The sequence below is a fragment of the Mustela nivalis genome, assembly GCF_964662115.1.
Source record: "Mustela nivalis genome assembly, chromosome: 4".
Classification (NCBI taxonomy): Eukaryota; Metazoa; Chordata; class Mammalia; order Carnivora; family Mustelidae; genus Mustela; species Mustela nivalis.
The window spans coordinates 50,024,274-50,041,143 of record NC_139023.1 but is presented as its reverse complement, the minus strand read 5'-3'; the positions used below and the strand labels follow the sequence as shown (position 1 = coordinate 50,041,143).

Here is a 16,870-nt window from a genome sequence, read left to right as displayed (position 1 = left end):
AACGAGCCCTGAATGTGTCCTGAAATAACCACTCTTCCTTTGGAGGGACAGCAGAGTGCTAAAGTCCCTTTTACCCTAACTCCATGTGAAATAAACTCCCCTGAGACTTGAAGTCCCCCATTTGCCAAGTGGCCTTTCTTACCTGTGATGGTATATGTAGCTGATGGTGACCGCCAAAAGGCTTAAGAGGAGAATGACAGCGGTAGTATAAACCACGGGGTGTAGCAGACTGGCTGCCTGGGTGTAGAGTTCGGATCCTGTCAAGTCCTGAGGGAGAAGAGAAAGCCCATTCCAGCTGCACGTTTCCGGACATGACACACAGATATTACCTCCAAGGACAAACACAGGCTGACCCTCACATCTCTGTTTTACTCAAGAACCAGTGTTTCATGTTATCTTCTTCACACCTTACTCTGCCTTCCTAACTTCCAGTGTGTAAGCTACTTACAGAGTATGTACATATGGTGTGTATGTGTGTGTGTGTATGTATGTCTATATGCATGTGTATATACATATACACATGCATATGTGTACACACACACACACACCTGCTCTGTATCTGAGCCGCAGATAAACTGCTGGCTTGGCTCCGAGGGTCATGGAAACACAGCAGCAGCCTTGTGATAAGGCCCAGCAGTTCTGCCGAGACAAACAAGCCTCAACGGACCTTGCTGACCATCTGAGGTCAAATTCAACTCTGAGTTCAACAAATACAAGCAGACTGACCACTTGGAACGGGATGGTAAGACGTGGTTCCAGCCCTCGAAGGGCCGCCCATCACAGGGGAAAGAGACCCACAATCAGATCACAGTGATGTCTGAAGATGGTAAAGGCAACAGGGTTTGGGAGCAAAGAGCTCAAAAATCTACACTGGAAATAGCAGCAAGTCTTTGCTATCGCACTGACCATGACGCAGGCACCATGCCCCACTTTACACCGAGGAACTCTGTGGGCCGTAGCTGTATTAGCAGCCCCATCGTAGAGGTCAAGCAAGTGAGGCACAGAGAGGTTAAGCGCCATGATGATTCGGTCCAAGGGAACGTAGCTGCCAAGTCTCTGTTCCCGAACACAAAGCAGACACTGCCCGACTCAAATGGAAACACTCCACACCCCAAGGCTTCCTCCTTGTGAAGGACCACAGCAGGCTGGGCGGGTGCCTCTGCCCTGGCCACAGTTGCCGTGCCAGAAAACAGGGGTTGCAAAGTCACCAGATCCTGTCCTGAAATGACCCTTCTGAATGGACTGTGGAAGGTGCAAATGGACAACGGGATGGAGGAAGCCACTCACAGTAAATGCATCTTTCAACCAGAGATGCCCAAGACATCTAGAAAAGCTAGATGGAACAGGGGGCATATTTTCCTAAAGAATCGGGAAGTGGGGGCACCTGGGTGGCTCAGTGGGTTAAGCCTCTGACTTCGGCTCAGGTCATGATCCCAGGGTTCTGGGATCAAGCCCCACGTTGGGCTCTCCACCCCACAGGGAGCCTGCTTCCTCCCATCTCTACCTGCCTCTCTGCCTACTTGTGATCTCTGTCTGTCAAGTAAATAAATTAAAAAAAAAAAAAAAAAGAATCGGGAAGTGGACAATATACAAATTATAGATCGAGCAAGATCATTATCAGAATACCTTAACAAGACCCTCACTGTAAGGTATGAGGAAGAGAGGCTCACAGAGCCTGACCAAATTCATGGTTAATAGGAAACTGGAGATACAACATGGGAAATTGAATTCTAGTCTGAGAGCTCCCGGGTGTCGTGATGAATCTCAAGCCTGCAATTCATCTATTTATTTGACAAATGTTAATTGGGTACCTACCACGGCCAGGCACAACGCCAAGCGTCGAATACTCCGCGAAACACAGAACGTAGTCCCAGCCCTCGGGAGCTGACAGGCTGTAAATGGACAACCAAAAAAAGGGAAAATACAGGAAAAAAAGCCTATCACCACGAAGTCAGCACAATCTGCCCCTGTGAGATGCTCCCATGATTAGTCTACGGTACAGTGCCCTCACTATGTGCCAAGAGTCTAGAACATCCATGGGAAAATTTAAACAAACACTGGGGCAATGAGAAGCAGTTAGATGCTAGTAAAAACAGACACATTTCCTCTCAATTTCTACAAAGAGCTACTCTTCCCAATCTGAATTAATAACAGAAGATAAACTTCCAATATCTAGGATTTGGCCTCTAGATACCCTTCATACACCACATACGTAACATTCCTCAAACATCACCCCTCTCTTGCTGGCTACCTGAGTCTGGAGCCATTGCCTGCCTATAAAGTGAAGACACCACCGGTCACCTGGTGGGATCTGGGTGAGAGCCAGAGAGGGCACCCCACTGTGCCTTCCACGGGCCTCATAGGAGAGGAACCAATGCAGGTGGCCACATGATATCTAAGGGAACGTCAGACAAAGCGCCAACTCAGTTCCCAAAATATACTGTATATAATACTTACATTTAAAAGCAATTAGTATTTTTCAAAAGTCAAGTGAAGAGAATACAGTATAAGAAAGAAACTGGAGGTGAAAATAAAGGGCAAAGACTCTTGTAATTCCAAGTTACAAATCGAAGAAGGCACAGATGCTCCTGTCACTGGTCCTGCATGGCATGCTTCTTCTGGGGCATTCTAGATTGTCACCACAAACTGACCCGCCCAAAGGGAAGAGAACCCTCACTGAGAGACTGACCCAGGGAAGGGGATAAAGTGCCAGATTGGAAGTACTTTAGGCTCTGAGGGCCAAGAGGGAAATTGAGGCTACTGTGAAGGGGCCCATTAACCTCTTAAAGCAGATCATGGGACTAGGCCCATGGGTCACATGTTCACAATGGTTTACAGACCTCAGGTATAAAGAAAACAAACTAAGAAAACCTATCCTTAAAAAGAAAAAAAAAGATTATTTATTTGAAAGAGAGAGAGTGAGTGTGTATGGGACCGGTGGAGAGAACAGGAGAGGTAGAGAAATAATTCCAAGCAGGTTCCAGGCTGAGCACGGAGCCCAATGGGACACTCCACCTAACGACCCAGAAATCACAACCTGAGCTGAACCCAAGAGTTAGACACTCAAATGACTAAGCTGCCCAGGTGCCCCAGAAAACCTATCTCGATGACGCTAGAAGACGAGAATACAAGGTTATCTGAGACAACTGAGAAGATTAAGATGCTAGAGAAGTTAAAGATCTAAAGCAACAAAGCAGAAATCCGAATCACAATTATTTTCAATCATACTAGTAAACACATAAGCTTTATAATACTGTAACAAAAGTATCACTAAATACACTGTCTGAGTGTGACCACCAGGAGGCGCCCGTGAAAAGAAAAAGAAAAACTTTGCAACACAGTAAGGAAATGGGGAAGACTTTGTTTCTCGTGCTTATGCAACAGCCCATCACTAAATGGTCATATCGGTCAGTCTTCTTTATGGCACAAAGTTTAAGAAAATAAGGAGAAAGGAAGTGAAAAGTATAGTTTTTTTACATTAGTTAATTTCCCCAATGTAGAGTATCCAAACACTTGACAATATGGTTAAAAACAACAACAAAAAAAAACCATACAAAGATGAATAAGGCCCCAACTAGAAGAAGAGTTTTTGAAAAAATTTTGTTAACTTAATAAACAGAGGTTCACATATTTATGTGTTACTTCTAAACTGAGACTCGCTAAATGTAAAACCACTGGCAGTTTTTTTAAATTTTTTTATTTAAATTCAGTCAATTAACATACGGTGTATTATTAGTTTCAGAAGTAGATTTTAGTGATTTATCAGTTGTATATTACAACATCCAGTGCTCATGACTCCAAGTACCCTCCTTAATGTCCATCTCTCAGGTACCCTTCAATGGCAGTTTTAAATAATCCATTGTCATTACAGTAGTAATAAGGGTAATTATAAATCAGTAACTATCTAAACCTGTTAGGACCTGAACAATGGAAGGAAATCCAAAGAAATACACTCTGTCAGAGTTCAAAGAATTATTAAAAAGTTTACCAATAAAATAAAGTTTAAAAATAGATCTGAAATCAGAAATGGAGGGGGGTGGGGGGGAAGACTATGGCTTCTATGTTTCTCAAATTTTTCCTCTAAGGAAAAAAGAAGAATGTCAAGATTTTGCTCCCCTTACCTCATACCATACACAAAGGTCGATTCTAGTCAAATCATGGATTTAAATGTAAAAGATAAAAAATATTAATTTTGAGGTAGAGAGAGATTTTTTAAATAGCATATAAGAAGCAAAACCTTAGAAAAATTAAGAAACTCTGTTCATAAAAAGACAGCACTAAGAGGAAAAGGACAAGGGTACTTTTATAGACTGAATGTTTGTGTCCCTCCAAAATCATATGTTGAGATACTAATCCCCAATATGATGGTATTAAGCGGTGGGGTCTATTGGGAGATGATCAAGACATGAGAGTGGCCTCATGAATGGATTAGTACCTGTATAAAAGAGACCCCGGAGAGCTTCCTTGCCCTTTCACCATGTGAGGACACAGGGAAAAGATGCCATCTATAAGCCAACAAGCGGGCCCTCACCAGATGCCAAATCTGCTAGTACCTTGATTTTGGCTTCAAGCCTCCAGAACTGTGAGAAATAAATTTTTGTTCTTTATGAACCCCCAGCCTGTGGTACTTTGTTACAGCAGCCCAGTCCCAGGCGTGGACTGGGAGATATTCACAACACATAAACCCAACAAGGAGCTCCTATTCACTGCTCATACCAAGAATTCCTGTAAGTCAGCAAGAAAACAACAGATAAGCAAAGTAAAAATAGGCAAGATGTATGTATATGTGGGATCTTAAAAACAAACAAAACAAAATGAACAAACCAATAAAAACCCTCATAGAGAAAGAGATCATTTTTGTGGTTACCAGAAGCAGGGGATGAGGGGAGGGAGAACTAGATGAAGGCGATCAAAAGGCAAAAATTCCCAGTTATAAGATAACACTATTATACGGTGTATTTGAAAGTTGCTGAGTTTCTTTCTCTCTTTTTTTGGTATTTATACGAGATAACAGATGTTAAATAAACTTATTGTGATAATCATTTCATAGTATGTGGAAGTCAAGTCATTATGCTGTACACCTTAAAAAGTGTGGCATGTCAATTATATCTCAATACAACTGAGAGAAAAAAAATTAAAAGTCAAAGATAATGAAAACAGGCAAGATCTGAGTGGGAACTTCACAAAAAGGGACACCCAAACTGACAGTAAGAAAACAGAGTTCTCAGCATCTTTAGTCAACAGAGAACAAGTTAAAACCATTTTTAATTTGAATTAAATTATAAATATTAAAATTAAATAATAATTTTAATAAAACTAAAATATCAGAATACCACCATCAAAGACTACAGTTAAAGATGTGCACTGCCAGGGCACCTGGGTGGCTCAGTGGGTTGAGGCCTCTGCCTTCAGCTCGGGTCATGATTCCAGGGTCCTGGGATCGAGCCCCGCGTTGGGCTCTCTGCTCAGTGGGGAGCCTGCTTCCGCTTCTCTCTCTGCCTGCCTCTCTGCCTACTTGGGATCTCTGCCAGATAAATAAATAAAATCTTTAAAAAAAAAAAAAAAAATGATGTGCACTACCAAGCACTGGCAAGGACATGGAAAAACTAAAACTTACATTACCGTCAAGACTATAAACCAAAACAACCACGTGGGTCAATTGTATGGCATAAGCAACCAATAAATGTATGGAGAGCCTATCATCCAGTAATCCCACTCCAGAGTGCCCATGTCCCTCAAAAAACCATGCACATGAGTATTCTCAGATTCTTGCAAAATAGTATTGTACAAGGCAATTACTGGAAACAGAGAGAGACCTAAATAAGTCATGGTAGGAACATAAAATAACATTCAATGGTGAAAAAGTAGGAAGCTGGGGCGCCTGGGTGGCTCAGTCGTTTGGGCATCAAAGTCTTGGTTCTGGCTCACGTCCTGATCTCATACGGGTTATGGGATCGAGCCTGGAATCCAGCTCCATGCTCGGGGGGGGCGGGGGGGGTCTCACCGTCTGCCTCCCCCACCGTCAACTTATTCTTGCACTCTTTCTCTTTTGCACTTTTTCTAGAATAAATCTTATATGTATAAAAAAGAAGAATGAGGAAGATACAGGAAGAATTCAGAAAGGAGATTTAGTGGACTGATTAAGAACATTGATTTCTGGAGCCTAAATTCAAATCCCGATTCCAACACTAACTTTACAAAGTTGCGCCTGGTGCTAAACCTCACTATGCCTCAGTTTCTCCACCTGTAAACTGGGAATAATGTTAGTAGCACTAGACCTCCTGAGGTAGCTATAATGACCAAATAAGTGAATGCATGTAAAGACTTCAGGAGAATGCCTAGAACATAAGCACTTAATGAAAATTAGCCACTAGCATCCTAACATCCTAAGGCATCATAAAATATATTATTCCAAGGACACCATCACCGTCATAAGATACACTGTTTCATGGGGGGGAAGCATGGTTTGAAACAATGTTTGTAGCATGCAGCCTTCAAGTAAAAATGGGAGAAAACAGTACTATATATTCATTCCGTTTCAATACACACGAAAATCCCTTCCACAGGCAAGAAACTTCTGTTAGTGACAGGCTACCTACTTTGCACAGATAATAACCATGATGGGAGAGAGGGGTGGAGGTCAAGTTTTCACTATATATTAATGTGTAGAAATAACTAAAACATTTGATCCCTGTGAATGTAGTCCCTATTTAAGAATTATGTTTTTTTTTTTTTAATTTGACAGAGTGAGAAATCAGAAGTAGGCAGAGCAGCAAGCAGAGAGAGGGGGGAAGCAGGCTCCCCTCTGAGCAGAGAGCCCAATGTGGGGCTCTATCCCAGGACCTTGAGATCATGACCCGAGCCAAAGACAGAGGCTTAAACCACTGGGCCACCCAGGTGCCCCAAGAATTATGTTTTAAAAATGTTGCTAGCATGCATGTTTAGTTACAGTGTAGGTGAAGCTCGAGTTTGCTTTCATTCAGCAAGTTTTACACAAACAAAATTTCAAAGCCACACTAAAGGGATGTAATAACAAATGAGAGCTCTCTAGTTTCCTGTATTTCTCTGTGAACACAGTAACAAAAGGGAATCACAGTCCACAGGCTATTTTATCTTTACCACTATCACCGACTGGGTATCAAGTACTACACAAATAGTCTGACCCTACACGTTACCTCCGTACTACTCACCTTTATCTCCTACTGACCGCAACTTCCAAGAATCTTTCTGCCTCAATTCCTACTATTTCTGATCATTTATTTCAATCAAACCCAATTTCTGCTTAAGTTTTTACTCTGGCTCCCACTGTGACCTAGGATATACGTAACTGGTCATAGTTACTGAAGCAAACCATGGTTTCTATTCTGGATTTGCAAACAAATATATTCTGTCTCTCTCTCTTTTTTTAAATACAAAATTCTTTAAAGCCTGATGAGGAAAAGGTTTTTATCTGCCAAAATAGGAATTCAGATTTGCTACAGGAAGCCATGTATTAAGACAGTTTTCCAGACAATAGGATTTTATTGATTATTAAAAACAGCGTCAGGGAAGGAAAAAAGATGCTGATTTCCAAAATTTAGGAGAGACCTGTTTTATCTCAGATATAACTTTATTCAAGACTACGCATAATTTCACTAGCTGTACCTTCACGTTTAATTAGCAATTCTAAAAATCCCATATACTAACTTTCTTACAATTTTGATTCACAATTTCAGATACATTTTACTTTGTACCTCTAGGTGGCACAGTTACATTTTAAAAGAGCAAATGAAAGGCAAGTCTTTGAAAATAGAAAAATATCCCGGTATTGTAATTTTAGCTTTAAAGAATTGTGTATTACATTTTTTAAAAGATTAAAAGCATGAAAGATAAAATAGCTTATTCTTTCTAGAAAAGGATTATGCCAATTTAAACAGTTTAGAAGAACATCTAGGAAGTTCAAAAATAGATGCTTTTAACTAGTATTAAATAAAAATAAGTTTCACATGTACAGTATCACTTCATTAACAGTGAAGCTTATAAAATGTCTTTTGTGTGTTTTGTTTCATTTATTTTGCCCAACTTTCTCTACTTATGAAGTTCAGACAATGTATGTCTATTATTTTTCCTCCAGTACTTCCTAATTTCAGGTTATTTTATAATCAAAACCTGAACCTGTGCCATTTCTCAAAAATGTCTTTCAGATTTGTAATCCCTTCCCCTGTTCTCCAAACGCATGTCTACGTACTCCATGCATATACTGTAATATAAAATATAAACCAGTATAGCTAATTTCATACTCACCAGCCCAGGAACCAGATTCACTTAAGTAACTCATTAATAAAAGAACTGTTCCTATACATTCATAGAAATGTTTATATACATCTATAGATTTTAGTTTCCCTGAGACTAAAGAAATGGGCTACCACAGACCAACAGGTATGAACAGTCGTAAATAACAGAAAACAACATTAGCTTGATTAGCATTAACCGTGAAAAGCCATGACCTGGGTCAAAGCCGTCACTTACCGTGACTAAATCGAAATTGCTACCATTACTCTAAATTCAAGCGTCTAAAACCTACCATGTATAGCGGGAAAAGGTGGTAAATGGAGAAGAAGGAAAATCTCTCGCTCTTCACTGTATATCTTTGGGCAAATGAGTCACTCTTCCTTAGTTAAGAGCTGGACTGTATGAACCCAAAATGTCTCCAAATTTCGGAAGGTCAGAGTTCAGGGGAAGTAAGTCACTTATAAAGTTTCCTGAAAATCCCCATAACCAAGTTCAACCCCATACATTGCATTTGGTCATCACTTAATTTCCCCTTTAAATTCAGAATTACCCCAAATATCACCTCCTGATGAAATGTAACAGTTTATGTTAAAAAGTAAAAATCTTCACTTGAGCTTAAATATGCATAGGGAAAAAATGAGGAAATTTAGCGTTTATGCATCAAGTTAACAACTGCCATACCATTAAAACTGCATAGTTACTAAGGGAGTAGCACTGAATGGTGGTGATATTTTCATCCGAGTAGAGTATACGGCACCCATCTGACTTCCAGCCTCCTTGTCCGTTCAGCAAATCAAAATCCCACTGGGCGGCCACGGCATCTGCTCCGTGTGCGATTCGACGCAGTGTTACATTAACAGGGATGTGGTGGGTATCCACATTCACACCATCTGGAGAAAATGGGAAATGGAAACATTTTTGAAACAAACTCCAGAAACGATTAAATGTCGACTTATACACTAATGGGTACTCTGTGGTATCTTTTTTCACTAGGGACTCATTAAAATGAGAAGGAACAAAAATAAGCATCTTTTAGGTACGGCATCTCATAAAGTCCCACTGCCCAGTTACTACAGTTGAACATAAGCCACATAACAAACCTATTTTGGTGAGAATCACGGGGGTAACTACTGTACGGCGTTTTCCATCATCAGCCAAATTTGTTGAATTCCCGGTAGCTGGGAAAAGCTTTCCGTTGCGGAATGCAATTAGTTGAAGCTTACAGAGAGAGTCGTCAGTGGGCCTGACTTCCCTTTTCTGCTTTGGTGAGAAAAGGGAAGGAGGCAGCTGAATAGAAGCCTCGATGATAGTATTCTGAAAATACATGAAAAACAAAATCAAAGAAAGGTTACCATATTAGCATGCAGAGACCAGAAAGAATAGTTCAGACGGCTATGAATGTTTCCTAACTGTACCCTGAACAGGTTTCTCAATGTATGTATATGAAATTTAATAGCTAGAACAATTTATCAGGGATGTGAAGTATCTGAACACCACACCAAAGCACAGAAGCATAAAATAAAGAGAAATGCAAACTCCATTTCAAAGGGTTGAAATTACAAGGAATTATTTCAGACAATAGAGTGAATTTTCCCACGGTAACAAATACTGCTAATGTCGATAGCATTAAACAGATCAAGAATCTCAGTGATCACTCTATCAATTTTACAACAATCAATTATAGACATAAGCACCAATGTAGCCTACCACAAATGTGACTTTAATTAATTTGGACTTGTGGAATTCTAAGATGATTTAGGACGGATTCAAACTGTCAACACAAAGAAACTGTACAGACTTAATAGAAACTTAGATTCAAGTAAACTCTGATGTTAGCAGAAGTGCCCCCTGAGACTAAGAAACATGTTAGAAATTATGTTAAGAAAAACATAGTATCAAACAGAACAGCTGGATATGCTGGCTGAATGTTTTATATACTTCTTTACTAGGAATTGTTAAACTATAAATTATTCAGCATTCAATAAAAATCAAATCCAGATACCAAGGAGGCAAATAATTAACCACCTAAAAAAATTCTGTTTTAAGACTTCATCAAAAAATTTTTCTCTTTTTTTAAGATTTTATTTATTTACTTGACAGAGACACAGTGAGAGAAGGAACACAAGCAGGGGGAGTGGAAGAGAAAGAAGCAGACTTCCTGCTGAGCAGAGTGTCCCAGGACTCTGGGATCATGACCTGAGGCGAAGGCAGACGCCCAACGACGGAGCCCCCCACGCGCCCCACAAAGTTTTTCTCTTGACATCAAACTCTCTCCAGTCCTAAGTCCACATCACCAACAGAATTTCAACTGAAGAAACATATTTGCTCTTCTATTAAAGAACACCCCAGTTCGCCAATGTTTAGAGAATACTGCCCCCAAACCTAAGTACATCATAGGATTTGGCTAAAATTTACATCTCAAATTCCTCTTCTAACATTCCCTATACCAACACCTGTAACCTGGCCACCCTGAATATACCAACCCTTGTGATTTCCTACATTTTTTAAGCCACTTGTGAGCACTGCACATGCCACGATCCCTTGCTGAAATGCTCTGCTCTTCCTTCGCTGGCAAACTCTTGAACTGGGCAGATAGGATTTCGAGCAAGATAACTCTGCAGGCTATGTCAAAGATGGATCAGAATAAGAGCAGCTGACAGCCAAGAGAAAGACATCCTTAACATGGGGCCTTTTGGGATGATTAATTACGTGACTCCTCACTATACTGCTTTTCCGGTCAGCTGCTCCCTCTGCTGGCCTCACGTGGCATTCTGCATACATCTCTATCTGACTAACACCTGCACTACCACAGCACCAACTCACTGTCTGCCCCTTTAACTACAATAGCAGGATTTCTGAGTGCGGATCATCTCACTCATTTTTCTGGACCCCCCCCCACCCATGTTAATAATAGTTCCCGGCACTTTATTTGATAAAAGTAACCCACTGTTTGTAAAACTAATGAAAGTCTGCGTGGCATGATTATATTTTTGAAAAGGTTCTATTTAAGCAAGTGATTGACTTTAAAATGAGTTTTTAACGGCTGTGCTTGGAACAATGCTGAAACACACAAACACCTGCAAAATAAAGTATTTCGAAGTTTGAATATTAGAAGTTTGAATACTTATTTTAAACTGAAGATGCCATGAAGATATTTGGTAGAAATAATCTGCCTAAGAAACATACACAAAAAGGTTTCTACTGTTCTCACTTACAAACATAATAATTTGATGGAGACACAAAGTCTGATATAAATTCATCTAGTAAATTTCTATTCTGTATACAAATTTATCGGAAGTGTGAAATGAGGAATGCAAGAAAGGAAAAACATCAACAGCTTGACTAGTTAAAAGGTCAAAATCCTGATGAAGCGTTACATACTGGACATTTATTAAAACTTAAGAACTAGAAGATTCAATAAAACGACTTTATTGTGAACACAACATGACTTAAAAAATGGAGCGCCTGGGTGGCTCAGTGGGTTAAAGCCTCTGCCTTTGGCTCAGGTCATGATCCCAGGGTCCTGGGATAGAGCCCTGCATCAAGCTCTCTGCTCAGCAGGGAGCCTGCTTCCACCTCTCTCTCGGTCTGCTTCTCTGCCTGCTTCTGATTTCCATCTGTCAAATAAATAAATAAAATCTTTTTTTAAAAAAATGACTCAAAAGCACAACACAACTCTCTGGGAAAGCATTACTTAGGGGTTATCAAATTAATTTTACAAAGAAGACAGACTGATGACATTTTCTAAAAGAGCTGAAAAAGGAAACAACATCTATGATTTCTAGAAGTCTGACAATGTTTTCTTCCAAAGTTTAAAGTTATAAAACCATCCAAAACAACAAGAAATTATAAAAAGTCAGAGGAGTATGAACACATCATCACCAGATGAAAGCTACATACTTTGGCTTTTACCCTTTATTGGGTGCCTGAATGGCTCATTTGGCTAAGCAACTGCCTTCGGCTCAGGTCGTGATCCTGCGGTCCTGGGGAGTCTGCTTCTCCTCTGACCTTCTCCCCTCTCACGCTCTCTCTCAAATAAATAAAATCTTTAAAAAAATAAAGTAAAATATAATCTAATATAATATTATATAATTACCCTTTATTGGTAGAAATGCAAGCTGGTGCAGCCACTCTGGAAAACAGCGTGGAGGTTCCTCAAAAAGTTGAAAATAGATCTACCTTACAACCCAGCATTGCACTAATATTTACCTTAAAGATACAAATGTAGTGATCTGATGGGACACCTGCACCCCATTGTTTCTAGCAGCAATGTCCACAATAGCCAAACTATGGAAAGAGCCTAGATGTCCATCAACAGATGAATGGATAATGAAGATGTGGTATATATATACAACGGAATACTATGCAGCCATCAAAAAAAACTTGCCATTTGCAATGACATGGATGGAACTAGAGGGTATTATGCTGAGTGAAATAAGTCAATCAGAGAGAGACAATTATCATATGACCTCAATGATATGAGGAATTTGAGAAACAAGACAGAAGATCATAGGGGAAGGGAGGGGAAAATGAAATAAGATGAAACCAGCAAGGGAGTTAACAGCAGAAAACAAACTAAGGGTTGCTGGAGCAGAGGGGGGTGGGAGGGATGGGGTAGCTGGGAGATGGACATTGGGGAGGGTATGTGCTATGGTGAGAAAAAAAATATTTTTAAATAAAAATATGTCCAATATGGAATATGGCTCAATAATAATTCCAGGGGCTCTGGGATGGACAGAGGATGGCTAAGAGAGCCGGAAAAAGTATCAATAATGCATAATGTTTGGATTTTTATAGTAAGAATATATTTGTATAATTCATTTCTTTAAAAGAAGTGATAATTAATTATGGAAAAGTTGTAAATCTCATGAATCAAATCATTGAGGAACACCCACTGGTAACATTTGTCATGATTTTACCTTTTGCCACTTGATCTAAAGGCAAAGAACCAGTCTGTCATTTCACTTAACCATCTGTTCACGTTAAAATGTATGGATCACAGCAATGGAAACAGACACGGCAATTATAGCCAATCAATCAGAAAAGGTGCCCTTAAAACTCTTGGGGAAGTATATGTTTTTGGAGTCTAATGTTCATGACTGCAGGTTACCTGCCACCCCTGGGGAAAGGAACACAAGATCTGAAACAAGGAACCAAGATGGGGGGGTCCCAGACTGATCACTCCGTGGTCCCTTCACATGGCACAATTTTGTTTACACTCTCCGGGTCTCCGCTGTCACAGGCATCGAAAGACCTTTCTAACAAACAGCTGTGAGGACCACAGGGGATCATGACCATGACAAGCACGGGAGGCTACAGAAGTGTGGGTGGGATTATTATGACTATTACTGCCTCAGTGTAGCAGGTGGTGGTCTGGAGGCTGGAGAGACAGAAAATGCCTTCAAGTAACAGTCTTTCCAACAATCACTGAGAACCTCATCCTATTTTAACTTCTACAACATCCTTTTAGTATTAATTTCAATACTAAAATTGACACAGTATGAACACATGTGAATAGATGTTATCATAGAGCCCTTATTATTTTATATGCAAAATTCATGTGTATTTCCCTACTCACAATGACATTAAACCAGGAGAAAAATACGCATCCTAAGGGATATTAATTCAAATACTTCTACTACACTTCAGCACCTTTCCTTTATGAAACAATCTGAACTTCTGATACTGTGTAATTAATAAATTAAAATTTCCTGAAATCCTAATTTTGCTCACTTCTACAGAATTTGAACACTAAAACTGGAATGAGTCGAAGAGGCACCTGCTTTAAAACAATAAAATACTAAAAAAAATAATAAAAATATTAATTTGCTCATGTTGTCTTAACTATCTACATGTTCGATAGACTGGGTGGTGCTCCCTGGAGGAAAAGCAGCAAGGAGGTACTCAGGAACTGGCCCAGCAGCTAAATACGATACAGGGTAAGGAAGTATTATTTTAATTTCTTACTGACTGTCCTGGTTGCATTGGTACATGCTGGTTCAACATCAGGCAGGCCTAGGTAGACCAATCTATATGAGAAAAGTGGATTTTTTTTTTTAAAGAGTTTATTTATTTGACAGAGAGAGACACAGCGAGAGAGGGAACACAGGCAGGGCAGGTGGAAGAGGGAGAAGCAGGCTTCCTGCCAAGGAGGGACTCGATCCCAGGACCCTGGGATCACGACCTAAGACAAAGGCAGATGTTTAACCATCTGAGCCAGCCAGGCGCCCCTGAAGCATGGATTTTTTTTTTAATATTTTATTTATTTATTTGTCAGACAGGCAGAGAGAGAGTGGGAAGCAGGCTCCCCACCGAGCAGAGAGCCCAATGCAGGGCTTGATCCCAGGACCCCCCAGGATCATGACCTGAGTGGAAGGCAGAAGCTTAACCCACTGAGCCACCCAGGCACCACTGAAGGATGGATTTTTAAGGAAGAGCCTAGAGACCCAAGACTAAATGGAAAGTCAAATGGGTAATATAGAAGTCCAAACAAGACTGTGATGGTAGCAAAGACAGAAGGACAGAAATTGAAGAAATAAAATACACGTAAGGCTACTATTACTAACAGAGAACTGCCTTTTAGGGGTATAACTTCACATATTAGCACATTCTCCCATTCAAGGGTAATATCATCAAGTAGGAGGTATTCACATTATCTTCTCAGTGTATATTCAAGGCTTTAAAAAAAAAAAAAAAAGACATGCAAAAAGAATAAAAATTGCCCTAGTATAAAGTTAAAAATGTAAAGTAAGTTTTTTAGTAAAGTGCTAAAGCATTTTGCCCCGTTGATGTTACAATTTTTAACTAATTTTATGTCATGAAGGATATCGTCCTTTCTCACTCGGTTTAATCATGTCCATCAATGAAGCATGAATAATAGTGTAATGTGTCCTTGGTTTCTGGCCACAGATGATCTTAAAAGGATAGAATAGTATGAAATTGACAAATCTGAGTGTGTTCATTTAAAGCTTTCTACTCTGGCAGGTAGGAGCTCTCCTTACCCAGAGGGGTAGCTTGTGAAATTGATGACATGTAGGGTTTCATCATTTGTAATCCCTTTCTACCGACTATGATCATCTAAGATAGAAGGGTTCATCAATTTTAAGTGCTCCTCCAAGACACAGGCCTCTCTCTCTTGGGCTGGTGTGCGATGCTGCTTCTCTGCCTTCTGTGGTATGTTTTTACCGGTGAACAACATAATAAGGAAAACAGCAGGTCGGCAGAAGCACGGCTGGGTGCGTTAAGTACCCTCCCAGAACGAAGAGTCACAAATAAATCTTGCCAATTTTCCTCAGAGTATATTATATCAAGGAAATATATTATCATTAGACATTCTGACCTAGCTGAGATTGTCTTGGGCAGTGGGAGAACCGGGACTACTTCTAAATTGGACAAACCAGTTTTTATGGAGGTCACCCACGGCAAGGTATAACAAAATAATGTTAATTTTCTTTCATTCATTCACTCACTCATTCATTCATTCAATACTTCCTAAGTACCCACACCCATCCATTCATCCATTCGGTATTTACTGAGTTGTGCCCACAAAGTACCAGGACATATAACACCTATTTGAGCAATTACCATGCAGCCTTTAAAGTGAATGCAATACTGTTTGTGATAGAATTCAGGGACAAGCCAGAAACAAAGAACATACTGTGTAATTAAAATCCAAAGAGAACACAGTTACACATGGCCACACAAAGCTAAATGAGAAAATGTGGTTCCATTAGGGTGTCGGAATTGTACATCTACTATGTGCGTCGATGTAGTTTAACAAAACACATCTATACCCTAAATGTTAAAACTCAATAAAAATGCTTTCCATTTGGCTTGATGCAATAAAACACACATTTTCTGAAGACAGATCACATGCTGGCACCTCTTTGCCAAAAATCTTGATCTACAGCTTGCCTGGTCAAATGCCCGATCTCAAGGCTGGCTTTTCCATTAGGTCCAGCAAGCCCAGAGCCAAGGGGACATGCAGTACTTGGAGGTCATCTACGGAAATGTTTTCATGTCTTTAAAACCAGGAGCATAAAAATGAACTTTCAGGTCAAAGAAAATGTTCTAATATGTATTAATATATTCATCTTTTTACCACTTGGCAGTCATAATGTATGATTTTGATATTTCTGTGTGGAGAATGGGGTCCAAACGGCATAGGTGTCCAGTCCCATGAAAATCACATGTCCCTTCCAGGTCTGAATTTCTTTTTAAGCAACAGCCAAAACAATCCCAATACCCACCACATCCCACCCCTAAGTATCTTCTAATAAGGTTATTGTGCAAAGCAAACCATTTGGAGTATTCTAATCTGACAGCGCTAACGCTAAAGTGTCTTAAATGCTTATAGAATATTAACGTACCTTCAGTGCCAGACTTGAAAACGTATTTGAAACATTGCACTTAAAGCTCAGTTGTTTATCCAGGTTTCCGTCCGGGTCCCGCCTCCCATACTCGGAAAGGCCTGTCCGGTCAGCAGCTGCTACCTTCTGGAACACGGTGCACGTCATCCCAGTGAAGCCCGCGGCCTTGATGACATAAGCTTCCAGAGCAATATTGGGTGAATACTTCAAAAGTCAATCAAACAGGAGTT

The 16,870-nt window shown here is 40.1% G+C and overlaps 1 protein-coding gene across 2 annotated transcripts in view; it reads right to left on the bottom strand.

Moving 5' to 3' along the window:
* The window catches only part of ADGRA3 (adhesion G protein-coupled receptor A3), a 125,176-nt gene that overhangs the window by 15,322 nt on the left and 92,984 nt on the right, over positions 1-16,870 (bottom strand). For both annotated transcript variants that reach the window (XM_082728681.1, XM_082728682.1), the window contains 4 exons: positions 16,641-16,844; positions 9,372-9,585; positions 8,953-9,161; positions 143-267 (listed from right to left, as the gene is read on the bottom strand). In XM_082728681.1, coding sequence (XP_082584807.1) covers positions 143-267; positions 8,953-9,161; positions 9,372-9,585; positions 16,641-16,844 — 752 coding nt within the window. The remainder of the gene's footprint in view (positions 1-142; positions 268-8,952; positions 9,162-9,371; positions 9,586-16,640; positions 16,845-16,870) is intronic.